The sequence below is a fragment of the Anabas testudineus genome, chromosome 1, assembly GCF_900324465.2.
Source record: "Anabas testudineus chromosome 1, fAnaTes1.2, whole genome shotgun sequence".
In the NCBI taxonomy this organism is placed as follows: Eukaryota; Metazoa; Chordata; class Actinopteri; order Anabantiformes; family Anabantidae; genus Anabas; species Anabas testudineus.
The window spans coordinates 10,247,334-10,266,348 of record NC_046610.1 but is presented as its reverse complement, the minus strand read 5'-3'; the positions used below and the strand labels follow the sequence as shown (position 1 = coordinate 10,266,348).

Sequence of the window (19,015 nt, the reverse complement as noted above, 5' to 3'; positions counted from 1 at the left end):
ACACACACACACACTACTCTGCAAACTGTTTTACCACATGTGGATAAAAGGGATCAGGACAGAGGCCACCTTTCCCGAGGAGAGCTGACCCCGAGCTGCACAGGGTAGAAACTGAAAGCAACGCAGCACTTGGAGAGAAAGAGCGAGAGCCCCTGTCGCTTTTATTTACCTCCACTGCCCTGTGTCTTTTCATCCCAGGATCTCAAAGTGGGCCCGCACGCCCGCCATTGCAAACCTGTTTCCTGGGGAGCATTTTTCCTTCCCCCCACCACAGACATGAAAAGCGCTCGCCTTCCTGCCTGGGGAAGAGGCCTGAGGGGCTGCGGGCGAGAAGTGTGCGAGCGTGTGCGCGCATGTGAACACAACTTGCAAGAAAAGGGCTGGTGGTAACAGCAGGGTGTGTGATTGCGTGGTGGTTGGTTGTAGGGGGACACCAGGCCAGAGCTTCACAAGGTCCGGCCGACACAAACCCAGGGATTCAGGAGCAACTTGACCCCCTCCTCTCCCCTCACCTCACCTCCCTCCATCTCCTCCTCCTCCTCCCTCTACATTAGTGCTCAGGAATGCCGGCTGGACTTTTTTGCAGGAAATGAAACGCTCCTCTGTTCAGAAGGCTAGGGAAGGTTTTGTCTCCCCCCTTTTTATTTTCCTCTCCCCCAGCTCCCTTCCCTTCTACGAGAAGGAGGGAGGGGGGAGAAGGAGTCGGACAAGCTCTCGCCGAGCTTTTGAAGTGTGGGAGGTTAAGATAACTGGCACAGCCTTGCGTCTCAATCGCCGCTTTCACCTCCCAGGCCAAATCAAAGCACCCGCAGCTGGGGCCTGCCCGCCTTATAGCCCCCTAACCTCCAAACCCACGACCCACCCACCTCCTTAGCTCCCTCCCTCCCTCCCTCCTTCCCTCCTTCCCTACACGGAGCTCTAGGGTTTCTTTAGGTGCCATTAAAAAGAAAAGCACAGCAGACAAATTACTCTAAAAATAGTGGAGAGAGGCGTCTCCAACACAGGCTGAGGTGCAGACTTTACCATGGCAGCGAGGGAAAGAGAGAAAAGCTGACAGACGGGAAGACATGCAAGTGAGAGAAGGTGTGTTTTATAGAATCATTCCTGTTGGATCTTACATACATGGCTCTGTCCATCATTTTCATCAGTTAGTAAATCATTGTCCCGACCAAATTAATAGGTCAGATCTGAGAACAGTGTAATATCACTGAATAGAGCAGCACAAGAAACATGCAGTCCATCGTGATGTACCTTTGCCCAGAGGTTTGTTTTCTTATAACCCATCCAATAATGATGTTTGTCATCATCCATTAATGATTATTAAATTATTATAAAATAATTCTTCATCCAGAAGATGTTTGAAAACTGAAAGGCGGTGTGACCATCAACCCATCAATTAATGAAACACAATCCACACAATCACTGGATCCATATTGTTGTGTCACTGGATCAGATAGAAACAGAACCAAGATCTCTGCTCCACCTCTTTCATCTACCTAGATTATCCGCTGATGTCAAACTAACGAGAAACGTCACGTATGGAATAAAGAAAAGTCCACACATGTAGACGAGAGTATCATGCAGCGGCTTGACCTTGGCAAGGACTGCACAGCTGGTTTTAGTGACACCTTTTCAAAGCCGCCTCCTCTCTATAAAATCATGGTTAGTGCAGCCCATAAAAGCACAGGGGAAAACTCAAACAGTCAGGGCAATAAAAAAAAAAAAAGCACCTGGAAGAGAAGGCGATGTTTCAAACTAAATGTCCCGCATTGTCAGCAGTTTCTCCAGCTCGGAGACATTCAACATAAAAGACATCGCCCCCTAAAAGAAGCTTTGAAATGTTTAACCTCCAATCAAAAGACAAGCTCAGGGGATGTTGTATCTTTTCCACAGGGGCTATCAGAAACTAACAAGTCAGTCAGGAGGGGCTGAAACTAGAAAACCAGAGGAAGTCAGAGTCTAGCTAAAATATTGGAGAGAAGCAAAGGGTGGGGTTTGGTTGTGGTCAAAAGGGGAAAGGAGAGGGGGGCGTCACCAAAACCTCAAACCCCAGGCATGTGTGGGTGAGACTAGGGGGGCAAAGGAGGGTGTGGGAGGATGGGGGAGACGTTTGCCCACATCTGAGGCGGCATCGCTGGAGGCCCGGGCAGCTGAAGTCTGGCCGCGCGCCCCCGCACAGCTCAGTCTGAGCCGCTGCAGGCCGGGGGATGTCAGGGAGGGAGGGAGGGAGGGAGGGGAGGGGAGGTAGCGGCACATTCAAAGAGTCTGCACAATAACTGTTCCCTCCGCTGTGCGCTCACTTCAAAGGCCTCCACCGCCACTCACACTCACCATCGGGACAGAGGTGAGGAGCAGGAAAAGGACGTGCAAGGAAAGAGGGGAGTGAAGAGGCAGAAAAAGAGTGAAAGAGGAAAGAGATACCGAAGCTGGGGTTGAGGTCCCCCCCGTTAACAATAGCCAGACTGACTAGAGTAAAATAAAAATAAACACTACTTCCTTTACCCGCATGGTCCCCTTCCTGTCTGTACCTCCTTGTTACCTGGGGGCTTTTCATTCAAAGATAAGCGTCTCACAAGGGGAGCACTTTATAAAGGTCACAAATCTCCTCCTCCTCTTCCGAAAAGGGCTGCAGTGCCTCAAGTACCCAAAGAGGTGAGGTGGACGGGGAGATGGGTGGGTGGGGGGGTGGACAGACGGAGAGAGGAAGCAGAGAAGACATCACAACGAGAAGGACTGGACCCTCATGCTGTTGCTGCAGCTGCCCAAACCACAACACAATAGGCCCATGACTCAATGAAAACAAATTTCAAGCCCCAGTCTAAACAATGGGAGCTACATAGCTGCATTTCTTCACATGTAAAGACCTTAGGAGGGTGTAAGACCCTTACTCTTACTGTTTGTTTTTTTTCCCACTCAATGGTAAGTATAAGGGTAACACTACCTTGACAGTGGAATAGATTTGTGCTTCTAAGCTCAAACCACACTTACATGCCCAAATTACACCAGGTTAGAGGTGTGAACATTTCCGATTCTGTTTCCTACCCGCAGTAACATTAGCCGGGGCGTCGCTCTGATTTAAGCCCAAATCTCTCTCCTCCACCTCCCACCCATAACAATTTCTATTTTTTTTTTTTTTTTGGGTGGGGGTACAGCTTTAAAAACATCTTCTCATCCCCTGTGCGCAGCTCAGAGCGAGACCCTGAGCCAGTTTTGCGATCAGGATTCCTTCCCCAATTATCCCAGGTCACTAATAAGGCGGGGTGCGGAGGCACTGGGCTGTGCCGCAGTGGCCTAGAGGCTCTGTGCCAAATTGAAACGACTCGGGGAAACGGGAGCAGGCGCTGAATCTTCCCTAATTGCAGCGGGAGTGTGTGGCTGGCTGCTAAGATGTGTGCGAGAGACACAGAGAAATGTGCGCAGAGCGAGAAGATGAGAGGCAACAAATAAAGAGAGAGGAAAAAGGGGGAAGGAAATGAGGGATGGAGACTGAAGCATGAGTGGCAGTTGAGTGAGATTGGGTAAACTCCAAACTCTCGAGAATGAGGGATTTTCTTCTGGCCCTTTTCTTGCCCTCCCTTTCCCCTAACACACCCACTCCCCTCTCCTCTTCTTCCCTCCTCACTCATCAAAGTCTTTTGACAGCTGACTTCTGGCTGCACACATCAGAGGAGCAGAGCCAGGGCACAATTGATACAGAAAGAGGAGAGAGAGAGAGAGAGTAGCCACCAAAGCTCCTGCTTGAACAAGCCTTTCTTTCATGTTTGCGGACTAGGACATGTGGACAGAAATTAGCCTTGATGCACTTACTGGAGTTTAATATTCAATCATTATCATTTTTAAAAAGATATCCTAGATCCTGTAATAAAAAAATACAGCCTCTTACACAGGCATATGGATAAACCTTCAAACACCTCTTCACATGTACTTTTATGACAGTTTGCAAGTGTTTGTCACTTTGTGGCCCCTGTAAGCCAGATTAAAAAGCGACCTTTGTTATGACTGTCTCCCCCCTGTGAAAAAAATGTGCAATGGCTGAAATGGGAAAAAACCTCGGGGGCATATAAGTGTCTCAGCCAGATAACTATCTCAAAGGCTGTGAATCAGCGGGCTTAGTCACACAAAGGGCTAACAGCACGCAAGGAAGCAAGGACGAGAGAAACAACATTTTAAAAAGCACATAGAAACAGTAAGGAAGAGAAGGAAAAGTGTGATTTTCCAGTCAGTGCAAGGAAAAGGGGGACGGATCGTGGTGTCAGGATATGTGGGAAGAGACGGAAACCCTAATTTCACAATGTCAGAGTAATGACTTCTCCGAGTGCTGTTCCACTGCGGTGAGAGCCAGCTGTGTGGCGGGCCCAGTGTTTGACATGCTAAAGATAACAAAGAGAACCAATGTCAAGCCATAAAACACACTGCTCGACGACTCGACTCCTGGTTTGCCTCACAGGCAGAAAAACTCAGCAGCAGCCATAAAATATATTAATATGAAAATGTATTAAGTCAAATTTCCCTTCATAAAATCTAACTGGACTGAAACGTTTGATTTTGTTATGCTGAACAGTCACTGCGGTTGTGCACATACTAAAAGGAAAACTGAACGGAGTAAGTGTTCGCTGTGCTTGAACCAGTCGCACAGCGAACCAAAAGGTGTTCGGGTCTTCCGAATTTCCTCATTAACAAATTTCAGGGGGAGAGACAGATGGAGTAGAGGCTGGGGCAGATGAAAAGAAATAGACAAACGAGTTCATTTAAAGATGTTTTTTGGCGTCTACACCAAGCTAACCTCAATCCAGCTCTTTGGGATCTGCATAAATTGAGGGCTTGGGGAGTTGTGGCAGTATCCTTGGTATTATGCATATTAGTTTAAGGCTGTCACTGAGAATCAGCAAGGGTGTCCATCCTGCTGCGGCTAGGCGCTGCTAATTATTGGATCAGAGATAAAGTGCTTTTTAGCGCTTGCTCTCTCTCTGCGCTTTGAAAACCAGCTATGGTTGAAAGAAAAAAAAGAAAAGAAAAGCAGCCCAGTTTGGGGTTCAGAGAGAGCCACTGGGTCAGAAATCGATCATGTGGAAAACCTTTGTCTGGTTGGGGTGATTTCGACGCAAGACCAGATTTGTCACATCTGCCTGGCTTTTTCTGCTGCCGAAAGGGAGCGGAATAACAGGATGCTACCAGGCTCTGAGGGAGGGAGAAGGAAGGATCCTCAGAGAGCAAGAGGGAGATTGAAGAGAGGGGAAAATAGAGTTGCCTTTACCACACATTGGGGAAGTTAATCCTCCTCTCTACCAAAAAAAAAAAAAAAAAGGGCAGGTGACAGTTTGGTGATGGTTTGATATGTCATCAGAATCAATATATCTCAACATCTGACATGAAAAAATAAAAGGAGGGGGACAACTGTGGGAGGGCCTTTGTTATGGAAGCATTATAGACACCTCGAAACCCCAGATACCATGAAATCTTATTAAGGTATAGCATCTCATTAAATTCCTGCCAAACAAGCTGCCGAGTCCTGCTCTGCTTCACAAAGGATACAGAGAGAGACAACACATGTAGTCCATATGGGGCTGAGCCGATATCTTATAAAAAAAAAAAAAAAAAAAAAGAAAGTTCTGGGCTTGTGAAAGTGTTTTCAGATGTATTATTTAGTCCGTGTTTAGGAAACGGAGTGAATGAGCCGTCTGATTTATTAAGCAATATTTATAAAAAAAAAAAAAAAAAAAGTTTTGTTTGGACATTTTTCTAACACACAATGGAAGAACAATAATCCATAAACTGCTGACACAACATCTGACCTTTCGTACAACCAGTCCTCACAAACACACACACACACACACACACACATGAAAAAAAAAAAAAGAAAATCACTGCATTGACTAGTTGAACATTCACGCACACAAACACATGCACACGGAAAGTCCAATGCCCATTGTGCTGAGGCCATTCAGCAGAGTCCACACACAAAGGACAATCCCTCCTCAGGCCTTAACATCACTGACACAATGACTATGGTGAGGTTAGGGTGGACCTTTTTAGGATTAGTCTGTGAGTACATACTCTCAAGTCAGTGTTTAGCAGTTTAAAAAGACTTGACATATATTGAACTGGAGCAGACAGGGAGGGGACAGAGGGGTTTGTCTTACCATTTTCTCAGATGTACGCCGTTTTCATTCTCTGGCCTGTACCTGCAGAAAATTGCATCTTTTTTAAAAATTTTGGAGGTATCTGGACAGCATAGACTTTTTTTTTTTTTTTAACTGTCCACTTAGCCTACACATAGTACAGACCAAACAACATACTGACATTTTACTTAAGATGTAATTCTCAGTGGATTATAGTTGCAGTGCGGAAAGGAGGCTCAAAAAACGCAGCTAAACAAGGTCAGCAGAAAAACACACTGGAGTGCAGCAAGCAAACAAATAGTGCAAAGCCCAGAATCAGTAAGTGGTCGTATAGAATGGACAGACTAATCCCAAAGTAGGTGTAATATGTGAAGACGAGGATGAGAGCGGGACAAACGAATGGAAGGATGTGTACAGAGAAAGTCTACAGGGGCTAAACTGTCTGTAGACTCCAGCATGTGATAATAGTCTGGTTAGTGTTCACTTCTAGTGCTTCTCCAGGACTACTTAGTAGAAATGAGGCGACATGTTGTCGAAGATGATGCACATTTAGACGGGAAGATGGTGTAAGTCGCAACCTCAAGATGCAACAGTCACATAAATAAAGAAACAGAAGAACTGAAAGAGCGGTTGCTTACCCGTGGCCGATTCCTGCATCTTCTCCCTCTTCCGCTTCTTCTTCTTTCCCTAAAAAATATACAGAGGAACACATAAAGTGTGGCTCCAGCACTCACGCTCACTAGACCACTCTAATATCCTGCTGCTGACTGCCATGTTCACTCATCCCCTGCTGGGCATCTAACCAGCATCCCTCGGGCTCCGGACTCCACCGCAAAGTGCCACGCTGAGAGGGACAGACCAAGCAAGAGTCTGAGTGGAAACAAGAGTGCCTACCTGCTCTCAACTGGGTTTAAACCACATGCTTTCTAATAGCTGGGGGCCTTTTTTTGAGTTGCGACTATCCTGCCCGACTGCACGGTGATGGCTTGTTCTGCTGTTGTGACCAGTCTGTGTCGGATTTCCTCTACTTTTGAAGTCCCTCTAATGACAAACATTAACATGAAGTGCAATTAAAAATGCTCACTGTGATTAGGCTAGTGTAGCTCAATGGCTGTGAAGAGCGCCACTCTTTTTCTAGCGAGGTAGTGGGAGTGTGTAAGGATTTATAGCTTATGCTAAATCCCCAGGGGGGAGACTATAGGTATAGATAGCAGTGTAGAGTCATTCTAGTCAAATATGAGCAGCACTTTGGTTTCCTGCTGCAAAGTCTACTAATCCACTTATTCATGAGCTAATCTGCCTTCTACTGCTGCAGCAGACAGGGAAGAAGAGACTAAGTGAGAGTGGGTGAGAGAGAGAGAGAGAGAGAGAGAGAGAGAGAGAGAGAGAGAGAGAGAGAGAGAGAGGATGAGACAGAGGGTACACAGCAAAACTATCAATGCTACACGCTCTCCATGCCAGTGCGTTACCTATTTTGGGTGTTTCCAGATTTGCTGCCTGTACACAGCTGAAGATTGTGTTTGTGGGGGACGTGGGTGGGGGTGGGGGGTGGGGGCAGAATTGAGCTCACACGGGTGCAAAATTCATTTGTAAGAAATGTTTTCATTAAACATATGATTTTGCTTTATCTATCTGTTATGCCAAGCAGAAAGCCATTCCTCTACCTTCCCCCCCCCCCCCCCCCTTACCCGTCAAAACTGTTTGTACCAACAAATCTGGAACTTAAATGGGAACTGTGCTGACTGTCACTAGCTGATGTTGTGTGTCTTTTACTGTGCTGCGCTTCCCCAGGAGCAGAGCTGAGAAACCATCTCCCCCTCAGCGAGGCATTTTGGCAGCGGAGCAGCGGAGGCAGAAGGAGGAGGGATACTGTCGGTGTCCGAGGGGAGGCAGATAAACACCACAAAGCACTTTGGTGGTGGAGTGAATGTGAGTGCCGGAGCCACACTTTTAATAAAAGCTGGTGCTCTCTGTCACAAAAATCATACACACAACACAACACAACACACTCAGACTCAGACAGCGACAACTTCCAATCCCATTCGAAAACACACGTGCACACAGTGACATACACCAAAGACAAACTACATCTTAAATCCAGCTCAACCTCCTACATTCACAAACAAAACGGGCAGCAAGAGGAGCAAAGGTTGCTGCTGCAGAATGCCGTGTGTACAATCCAACCTCCTCAGTTGCTTTTTACATTCAAAGCTTCATGCCGATATGGAACATCAAAGACTAGCATAACCATTACCAGGCAATTTTCCCTCGCTGTGGCAATAATAATGTCCATGGTACTACAATCCATTTTAGTGCGGATGGTAATACGACACTGAATCACAGTGTTATGAATTACACATTAGGCTGAAACAAAGGGTCCACAAATGGACCCCATTAGCATGGAGCAGACTAGTGTGAATTAGTGTGTGTGATTATTGTTTAAAGAACAAGTCATGCAATGCTGACATAAACAAACAAACATACAGTACACACAGTACACACACACACACACACACGTACGCGCACCTCTGCCAATCTGTTCTGTAGATACTTACATAATTGTCTCGAGCGGACCAGCCTGGGTAGAGCTGCATGTGGAGCTGCCGTTCCTTGCGGGCTAACTCATAATACTTAGCTTGCTCTTCCCGTGATAAAGCATGCCACTGTTTCAGTACAAAGAAGAATTGGAGGGGGAAAAATAGCACACAGTCAATTACTTTCATGCACTTGCATGTTCCCTGCATAAAGAAGCGCGCTGGTGTTTTGGTAACGAAAAAGAAAAAAACCCTTTTCAACTTCCAAACATTTGGTGTAGAAAAAAAAAAAAAAAGGGAGAGGGGGGGGGGGATGAAAGAAAGACAACGAAGAAGGGGAAACATGATGAAGAGATTAACATGCACAAGAGTCTGAGAGGGAGAGAAGAGAAGAAGAAAAAAAAAAACTTTGATTTCATATCAAAACACTGGTTCCAATTTAGCAGCACTTTTTTATTCAAACTATGTCAGCGAGCAATTATCCGGTGCAGGCCACAAACTAGGCTTTGCTGTGGCTGGCTGCCTCAACCACTGGGCCTATTCGTTAAGGCCTTTAACATGGCTCTGTGGTTCCACTCTTTTCCCAATCCTCAAAAGGAACAAATTTTGTCATTTCCAACCGTGCCATTATCCAGGCATATTTTATTAAAGCCAATTTGATTAAATGTCAGTTAGATAGGCAGTCTGTCTCTGTGTTGCTGAGAGGGGAGTAATTGGCCGGGGCAATCATTATGACAATAATCACAACTAGTTCATAAAAGACTCTATGTTAATAGAGAGAGGAACCTTTGTACTTTTTTATTCTAATTGGGCCTGGAAACTTGGCCCATGCGGTCTCTTTAGCGCCCTGGCTTCAAATGTGATTTAACACGATCAACAAAGATAAGTTAGAGGGAGAATGAGCGAGTCAGTGTCGGGAGCGCATCGACTGTGCGACCTACCCTCCGCCCCAGGATTTGATTGATGGCAGCGCTCTCCTTCAGTGTGCATTCGGCGACCACATTCGCACGCATCTCTTTCATGTAGAGCATGAAGGCGTTTAGCGGCTTCTTGATGTGCGGTTTTTTGGGCTCCTGCTCCTTTCTCTGTTCATGCTGGGGTTTCCTTTAGGGAAGAAAACAAAAAAGAAAATACATGGAAGGAGGTAAAGACGAGAAAGAAACTAAATAGTTAGAAAATGAGACAAATAAAAAAACGACAAAGCAACGCAAGAGGGGAAACGGCTGGCGGCAAAAGCAGCAAGGTTCTGGTTGCACTCAGCCAATGGTGAGGAAGCGTGAGAGGTTGCCACACCATGGGCCCCTGCCTCTTTAATCATGTGCAGTTGTACAGTCGCAGCCCTTCATGCAGAGAGATTACTTCACCAGTAATAGCAACCAAACCTTCTTGTCCGCAGCATATTGCCAACCACTTAAAGCCAAATGCTCAAGCTCGCACACACAAAGACAAAGTCTGCTTCTTCTACTCCTGACTTACTTTTTAACAACCTTTTTGATACCAATACAATCTTGGTATGAGGATGGCCATGAATAATGGAAGTATCAGCGGTAACCACTTCAGGGCGCTCACAGCACTTCCAGTCACACACGCCGGGGTTGTGAATTCAGTTCACCCGAGCACTAATCTAGGACCTGTATCTGTTACTGGCTAAGTGCGTTGTGATCCCCGAGGCCAAATGAAGCATAGGCCTGTTATCAGTAGAGCACGGGCCCTCGCCGCTTATCTGCTCACATCAAGGGAATGAGAACAAGGCTCTGACAGAGGGTTTGTTCAGCAATGGCCTACTGTAGTGGTGGAGGGCACAAATACCTGGAAGTATGTCATCTCAGAAAATTGCTGATGGAGGGGTTGAGGGGGGAGCATTAGAGGTTCGAGCTTTACAGAAAATACAGTGTGTCGGATGAAGTCATTCGGTGTTTGCAAGACTCACATGTGCATGATGTCTGTTTCATGAGGAGGCTCATGTTTGACCTGTGGGTTGACAATGGCCGGGTGGGGGATACCTGTGGCGTGGGGACCTGGGGGGCCAGGCACCATGTGGTGTGAAAACCTGCAATATAAGCAGACAGCATGAATTTTAATTAACCAGAAAGGATGAAGGTCAGTGGAGTGGAAAGGGATCCTTAAATGTCACATAAGTAAAATAAGCGAGTGGCTATAGGTCTCGTATGTGCAGTTCTTTTCTAAATGACACATTAGATGTTGCTACATAATAAATGGACCACTGGTTTGTGTAATTATATGGGGAGAATTCAGGCATGTCTCATCTATTGTGGAAATGCATTGTGGTCAAGTATTTTTAATATTCTCTTTGAATTTGGCTGAGCTTCTTTCCAAGCTGTTTTTCATATATACACTATAGAGCCGCTACACATGAGGAACTCTTTGGATATGCTTTTCATTCCTCGACACTTTTTTAACTCCCTTAGATTTCTCCTCAGAAATAATATTTAGACTCATCAAATCATCAGTGTGTCCAAGAAGTCTGCATCTCAGTTTTCCGTTTCGTTCCATTTCAACACTCACTTCGTCATCCTGTGGCTAGATTACAATTTAGTCATTGGTGGTTTAAAAAAAAGATATTTATTGCATAAGAACAAATGGATTCTTGTGAATCATAAACTGTACTGATCAGATTACAGTATATAGTATTTGGTCCTATGGAGGAAAGTCAAAATAGACCTGATCTCTCCCTGCACCTTACATCTGACTCCACTCAGTGTTTGTCTGAAGCCCTGTTTTTACAAACATCAGATGGACAAAGAAAAAGGGGTAAGCTATGTCTGGAAAAGAAAACAAGCAACAGGAAATGGAAGTGACAAGGATGCAATCAAAAAAAAAAAAAGAAAGAAAGAAAAGAGGTAAAAAGACAAAAAAAGTATTTTGCAAACATGAAGAAGTGCGCCTCAAAGAGAGAAATGCTTCCAGAAAGCTTTGATGGGGGTTAAGCAACCATATGGTTATGCAGGGGCACGTATGTGGTGATGTGTTTGACATGTGCTGGGCACACTGAGGAGTGGTGTGGCTGGAGCCACAGCAGCACAGCAGGAACAGCCAGAGGCAGACCTCCCTGTATAAGCTGCTCTGTAGGCCAGCATTCCTCCATTCAGTACACAGTGTCAGTGTGCCTCTGATGCGAAGAGACAGGACAGTAATTGCTCCCTGTTTACATGAATCAACTGTGCATGCTCTCGTCTGTCTGTGACTCACCATCCCAGCGGTGGTGTGATCTGCCCGACTCCTCCAGGAGACAGGGAGTAGAAGTTGGACATGTCTGGTCCAGGGTGATGCCTCTGCATTCCTGGACACACAACAATGATGCACAACCGTTAGATACTGTATGTAGGAAACAGATATCAGTGAATCATAACACAGGGTAGCAAACGGTAGCAGTATTCTTATCGGAAGCATCAAACGTCAGCATCAAAGTTAGTTAGCATCATTTTTTATCAGATCTTGTTTACATTTCCTTCAACCAGATGTTTTCTCTTAAGTAATAATGTCACCAATTTATACCGTTTCACTTCTTGTCTCCACAAGTTCTGGACATAATCCAATAATTTCTCTGCAGTGACTACAAGTCAAGGACAGTGCCCATGTTGGGGCTCGAACAGGCGTCTTGACCTCACATTAAGGATAATATTTTACTCTGCTTAGCTTGATGCCTTCCAGTGTGTTTCGGAGTTGCTAAGCTGGTTAATTGAGTCTTCCTCTCTATGGCAGAAGCTGCAGCTCTCCCTGTAGACACGGGATTGAATTGGACTAACTGTCGGTGGATCTTCAGGACTAAGCTCCTCCATCTCAGCTCACCCGCTGCTACTGGATTTCAAGGTCAGGGGGTCTCTTTTTGTATTAAGGCATTATAAGAATAATGCTGCAGTATGTCTAAAATTTAACATCTATTACAAATGTCTTCTCCTTCTCCCCCTATTTGTCCTCACTTTAGCACAGTGCGACTAACAAAACGATTGAAACTCTGTAAATATAGGAAAATGCTGGAATATACACAGATGAGTATGTGCCTGGATGTGTCTGTGCTCAAACACACATTCATAGAGAAAAGAGGGCAAATGCCTCCAGATTAGCACTATCTTCTAATCCCTACTGGAGCCGGTCTTTTCTCCCTGCCTCCATCTTTCTCTTCCTCTTTCTCTCTCCAGGCTTTGGTCTGAAGGGGGCTCCCTCTTCAGAGAGGCAGGGCAACCCAGGGGCTTATATCTCCAAAGCCAGTGTTGCAACGCTGGATTCATAGCGCGCATAGCACTACCCCCTGCCCACTAATCCACCACCGAACACCCCTTAGGGCCCTCCTGAGGGCAGATTGGAAGGAGACAAGGGGTGAGGCGGCAAGGGAGGAGGAGAGAGCCCCAGTGTGTTAACCTTGTCACTCACACCCCTACGGTGCCTAATTACTCAGTCCCCCATTCACACGTTCCCCATTGACACCCAACTGCGAATCACACTCGCATTTCCTCTCAAAACAAGCCACACTGTTGTCGATTGAAATAGTTGTCGTGAAACCTGGAAATGATGAATATTCAAATCTGTGTTCCCCATATTATGTTTACATGTAAATAAAAGACAATGTACACACACACACACACACACACACACACACTCGACCTTCCATCCTGCACTGCAGCCCTGTGCAAATTAGTGTTCATAATGAGAAAATCCATGATTGTTTTTCATAATTAATGAGCAGATCAAAGTCTGAGCCCACTAAGGAAGGCAGAGCAGCAACTGGTCGATATGAGAGAGCGAGAGAGAGAGAGAGAGAGAGAGAGAGAGAGAGAGAGAGAGAGAGAGAAGAGGGAGGGACAGCAAGAAAGAGAACAAGAGAGGATTCATTTTAAGCATCTCCAGCTTAGCTCTGCTGGTATACAGACACATGAATATGCCTAGGGAAATCATTTGCAGCTAATTCTACCACTGGACGGCTTGGGCATGGATTTCTGTTGGGCTGCGAGTGCAAAGATCAAATATAATAAGAAAAAAAGACCTCCAGGGGTCCTCTTCTGCTCTTCTGTTTGTCAGAAACTCCATGGATCTCCACGGACCAGCACGGCCAACGTGAACAGTAAAATTCATAAATTGTACAACATAACTAATTTGTGAAATCGAATGCCTGCGTGTGTGCATGGTGTATTCATGTGTCAACACAATTTCTTCCCGCTTTCATTAGAAAAAGATGCAAAATGTGTCTGATGCATGATTCCTCTGACATATGTGGAACACTGTTTCTTTATATGTCTCACTCCCTTCATCTCACTACGCCGTGTACTCTTGTGCTCAGTTCTACATTGTTATTTATATCCGGTCCCTCAGAACCTCCCAGTCTCATCATCATCGCCTACATCCTGTCTGATCCCTCTCCTCCTTTTCAACTGGCAGCCGCGAGAGAAGAAAGCCAGGAGAAGAGAAAAGGTGCGAGACAAAACTACGGAGGGCCCACGTCGTTTTGCAAATCGCGAGAAGCTGCCAAAGTCTCCAGCTGTGCAGGGCTGAGGAGCTCGTCCAAACTGCTGAGGAGCTCTTCTGCAGCTGTCAGAGCTGGAGCTTGATGTTGTTACCGAGATGCAGAGTGCAGAGGAAGAGGGCAGCAGAGCTCAGCGAGCCGTCCCACAGGCTGCTTCAAATGAGTTTATGCTTAGAGCTGATAGGAAGGATGACTTTGTTGTGACACATTTCACTGAGTGTCTCTATTGATTCCTGACAGTGTTGGCAGATTGTGATGTAAAAGAATAAAATATATATATGTGAAATACATAGTTTTCTCCATATTATTCATGCACTCATGGCATGACTGCCAACTAGGGTTTTAGTTCCACAGCAATCCTTGACCTCATGTTACTCTAAATAGAAATGATTCCAATTAGTTCCTAGAGTGAGATATACAGACTTTAACTTTAGGAAAAAGAGAGCACTAGCATTAGATTGGTACTCAGCATCAGCAGATAACGTGATGAGACATCAGAACTTGTTTCAGGAGAGAAAAAGCTGGACTGAACCTCATTAGCCATCCCCTTCTCTTGCTTGCTCAAGTAGTTTAGATGTAAAATGAAAAGACGTGTTTTCTCGTCTTTTCTTTAAAATATTGACACCGCTTTAAATTCAGCAAATATAAACATGAGAGCATAAGTTATAGAAGATCTTTTACAGTAAGTGAAGACATTAGTGTTTGTAGTTCATTCAGCTGCCAAACTGAACTGTTGTGTCATGTTCTGGTCTCTACCTTGCTTGTTGCTGGCATCCTGGGGGTGATGGCCAGAATGAGATCCTGGAGCGAAGTGCTCATCACTGTACGTGATCAGCGGGGTGAGTGGGTGGACTGCATGAGATGGCTGCACCACAGGGACTTTGTTGGACTGTGAAGAAAAAGAAAAAAACACAAGACACGTTACAGACCGTATACACGTATGATGACATTGTACATAAATGTCAACTACATTTATCCCTGCACAGTATGGCTCCATTCTGTGTCACATGATGTGGGGACTGGTACAGCACAGGTTGGGTGGTCTATTGTGCAGCACAGAGCCTCCTTATAGATATGGGTGAAGCTTAACTGTATGGTCATGAGAGGAAGGTTTTAAAAAAATGTTTAAGTGTCTTTACTTTTAATAGTAAGAGTGCAGAACCTCCAAACTTTGTTTATCCTAGGTCAGCAGGATCAGAAACCTTATTCCCTCCAGAAGTAGGAAAAACAAGTCAAAAAAGGTGCACGAGCATGTCTGAGGCAGCAAAAGAGAGAAAGACACAAACAGAGCTGGAGCGAACAGGAGCAAGCAAGCGATAGAGCAAAGAGAGGGGGAGAGAAAAGAGACTCGCAGAGTAGAGTTAGAGCAGAGGTCTTAGGCGGGAGATCAAAGGCAGTCATTAGCTGGTGAATAAGGGGAGTTCATTACAGAGCAAGAGCCGGGGGAAGGAGAGATGAGGGATGGAGGCGGAGGAGAAGGGGGGGGGGGGGGGCTGCTGGCTACAGAAAAAGAGAGTGAGAGCGTGAGTGAGACAGATGTCTGCAGCAGTACTTAATGCAGGGACAGTCACGTCAACAGTGGCCTGGTCATCAGCCCCCCATCCTCGACTGATTCAGAGAGATCTGCCTTCTGACAACTAAAATGGTTCAAGCCAGACCCAAAAAACCCCTGGCCCCCACACCCCCAGCCAACAGTGCTTACATGCTTCAGCAGGACTGAACACATGGTAATGCTTAGCCATGCTAAATCTACTATTCACAATCTGAGCCCAGAGCTGAGCTGCAGTCAAAATATCACCTTCACAGGATATACAGCTAATCGGAGAGACACCAGTTCACTGCTGGGTGAGACACGTCGCACACCAAACAGCTCCCGCAAGCTCTGTCAAACGTAATGAAGTTGTAATCAGACGCTTTCACGGGAAAAGTCATGTGATTAACAATGTTGTTCAATAATCACGGCTTCTATGTGAGGTATGTGACAAGATGACATTCCTGCAGTGCTAAGTGGTGACTGGTGTCCCTCCTCGCCCATACCCACCACACATATAAATACACAAAACCCCCAGGACACAAGGGTGGCTGGAATGTCTGAGTTTCCCTGAGCCTCTCGCAGACTGGCACGGTCGCTCAACTTAAGATCCCCCCCCCCCTTTCTCTCTCCCCACCTTCTGGGAACGTCCTAACCAGCAACACAAAGGGCGGCAAGTTTGGTGTGTGTCCAAAGATCTTAGTGTCCCCAAGCACATGAAGCGTCATCGACATCAGGCGTCTAATCAGGCGGAGAATCTCATGTCCCAGAGCTGATTTCTTTCCCATTCCATTTTTTGATATGAACCTCAAACTCTGTCATCTAACACAGTTTTAACTGTATCATGTGAGACTGCACACACAAAGTCATGATGGTTTTCATGAAGCATGTCACAAAGGCTTTTCACATTAGTCCAGGTGAGATGGATTCTTTGACCCAGGTCAACAAGAGTCAAAGGTGACGGGATAATCTGTGAGAGTGGGAGGGTGTATTAGTAATGGCTGCTGACCCTAAAGTAGGGCTCACCAGGACCAATGCAGCTGGGACATACCTACACCAGGGGCTAAGTAATAGCATTCTCGCCCATATTATTTTTACGCCTCTCCACTCCCATTTGTTATCCTGTGGGAAAGAGATAAGAGTCTGGGGGATTATCATTATCATTTTAGCTGAAGTCGTCTCCAACTTACGGCACAAAGAACAGAAAGAAAAGGCAAATGGAAAACAAAAATTTGTCTTGCCCTTTTGATCATGTTCACCTAAACCACAATACTGCAAATAATTAAAAAGGGACTGACTCCTCAGAAGCTAGTGGATTCTGTCACAGAAGAGAGTCCTCTTCTGTGGTTTCCCCTGTTACAGCTGTCAAATCCCATTTTTCCCAACTTCTTAATAAACTGCTTCTATTGTGGCAAAATCCACCAGAGAAAAACCTGCAGGCCTCTGTGACCAATACAGAATATATGGCTATTAGGGTCCACATTTAGACAAACTGCATGCTCTAACTAACCATGGTTTACCTAAGGAAGATAAGAAGAGGAATAAATTGTTATTTAGGGTTCATTCATCTCCATGTCTCTCTAAACACCCCTAAAATATGATGCGGGAACTGTGACTGTTTGAGTTAAATCATCACTACATGTTATGACTGTTTCTATTTAAAGTTACACTCATTATGCCTCAATAGCCGTCTTAGAGCCACCATTTCAATTCTTCCAGGTGGAGACTTGTTGGTGTGCTGCACCCACTTCACAGCTCTTGGCAAGCTTACACACAAAGAGCACAACACCCTTTTACCAATTTCCTGGAGGAAGTAGTTGGAGACACTCAACTGACCACAAACGTGAGGGTCACGCAACAATGCCGTAATTTAACCCACCCCAACCCCACCCCTTACTTATCTACACCCTGACTCTAAAAGACCTTAGCAGGAGCGATGTGATGGAAGGCAGCCATATTGGAGGTCCCTTATATTGTAAAGGAGAAATAATAGGCTTAGGATCCTTCTATTCATATTTTTCAGGGAGAGCGAAAGAGGAGAGGCAGTGAGGATTGAAAAGAAAACGTTCCATTTGGAATTTCATATCCAGGCTTGGCCAGCCCTTTTAAAGAACCCCTCAGATGTGGTTTTAAGAGAAATTCATTGTGCGGAACTGGAGCTGGCAGGAAGCCCTCCACGGAGGAGACACTCCAGTGTGTTTCAGCACGGGGAGCCAATGACTTGGCATGCTGTCTGAAATTGGGGGTGGGGAAGGGAAATGGGACGTTTCATGTTTGTTTCTTTTTTTGTTTTTTGTTTATTTGTTTGTTTGTTTTGAGGGAGGATTATTGTGACGGCACACTGGTGTCTCTAAGCTTGTATTCTGTCAAATCCACCAACATCCTGCCATGGTTGCTAAGCATGAATGTGTGTCTATTTGGAATATGGAATAACTATCCCTGCAATATTGCCCTTTTAGTATCTCTCCCTCTCTTCCCTCACAGCACAGCTTTTGTACTCCACTCAATTATACCACTTCTGCAGAGTGGAGTGGGGAAAAAAAAGGGAAAGCGGGAATTTTATAATAATCACTTCCCACTTCTGTAATTTATATGCAATGAGGACTCTACGTGCCTGCAGCTACAATCAAGTGTGTAGAAACCATGTGAGGTGTTTCACAAACAGCTAGGGAGATGGCAGCTCATGTGGTCTATGGATTCCCATGCTGCCAAATCTTTTGCCATGAAAAAAGATGAGGCAAGAAATTGTTGGGTCATTGCAAATAACATTGTCAGTAATTTTCTGTGTCTTTAAAATGAAAATCATGAGCCCCACCTGATGAAAACCACTAGCAGCTAGTTTAAATATGGTATTTGGCTACAGTTTTCACTGAATGTGGTCATTAAGAGGGCAAGATTACTAATAGAAAGCCTCTTTAAATGCAGAAAGAGTATGAAGCAAGGGTGTGCCCATTACTGAAACGCTACAGTCAGCCTCAGACCAGGTGTTCATTCTCAGGTGTATTTGTGTGCAAGTTGTCCAACCTTTCCCCAACAAAAGTGAGCAAACAGCAGCTTTACAGCACAGGAAAGAAAAAGGACTCCTCCTCCCTCCTCCCCTCCCTCTTTACCAAAACCAGTGGAGACCAACCTGAGGAAGCTTAAATAAATAACCAATTACCATTCACAGAGTCAGTTGAACTCCACCAGTTTCAAGTAGAGTGCTAAAAATGGAATGTTTTATTGGCAGGATGGCCCCTTGGCCGGGGGGCTTAATGTAAGGAAACCCAATTAATGGAGAAGAAAGCCGAGCCGCCAGCAAGCGAAGGAGCGCCACGCGCCCAGGGTAATGAGACGAGCAAGCAAAGCCAAC

General features: G+C 45.5%; 1 protein-coding gene across 3 annotated transcripts in view; it reads right to left on the bottom strand.

Moving 5' to 3' along the window:
* lef1 (lymphoid enhancer-binding factor 1) overlaps positions 1-19,015 on the bottom strand; it is a 39,299-nt gene that overhangs the window by 2,798 nt on the left and 17,486 nt on the right. Inside the window, exons 4-10 of one of the 3 annotated variants that reach the window (XM_026359997.1) lie at positions 14,889-15,021; positions 11,864-11,954; positions 10,584-10,703; positions 9,595-9,757; positions 8,675-8,782; positions 6,758-6,806; positions 6,141-6,182 (exon numbers count right to left, since the gene is read on the bottom strand). In XM_026359997.1, the coding sequence (XP_026215782.1) occupies positions 6,148-6,182; positions 6,758-6,806; positions 8,675-8,782; positions 9,595-9,757; positions 10,584-10,703; positions 11,864-11,954; positions 14,889-15,021 (699 nt within the window). In that variant the 3' untranslated portion in view covers positions 6,141-6,147. The remainder of the gene's footprint in view (positions 1-6,140; positions 6,183-6,757; positions 6,807-8,674; positions 8,783-9,594; positions 9,758-10,583; positions 10,704-11,863; positions 11,955-14,888; positions 15,022-19,015) is intronic. The other 2 variants (XM_026359998.1, XM_026359999.1) reach the window with 2 other exon arrangements.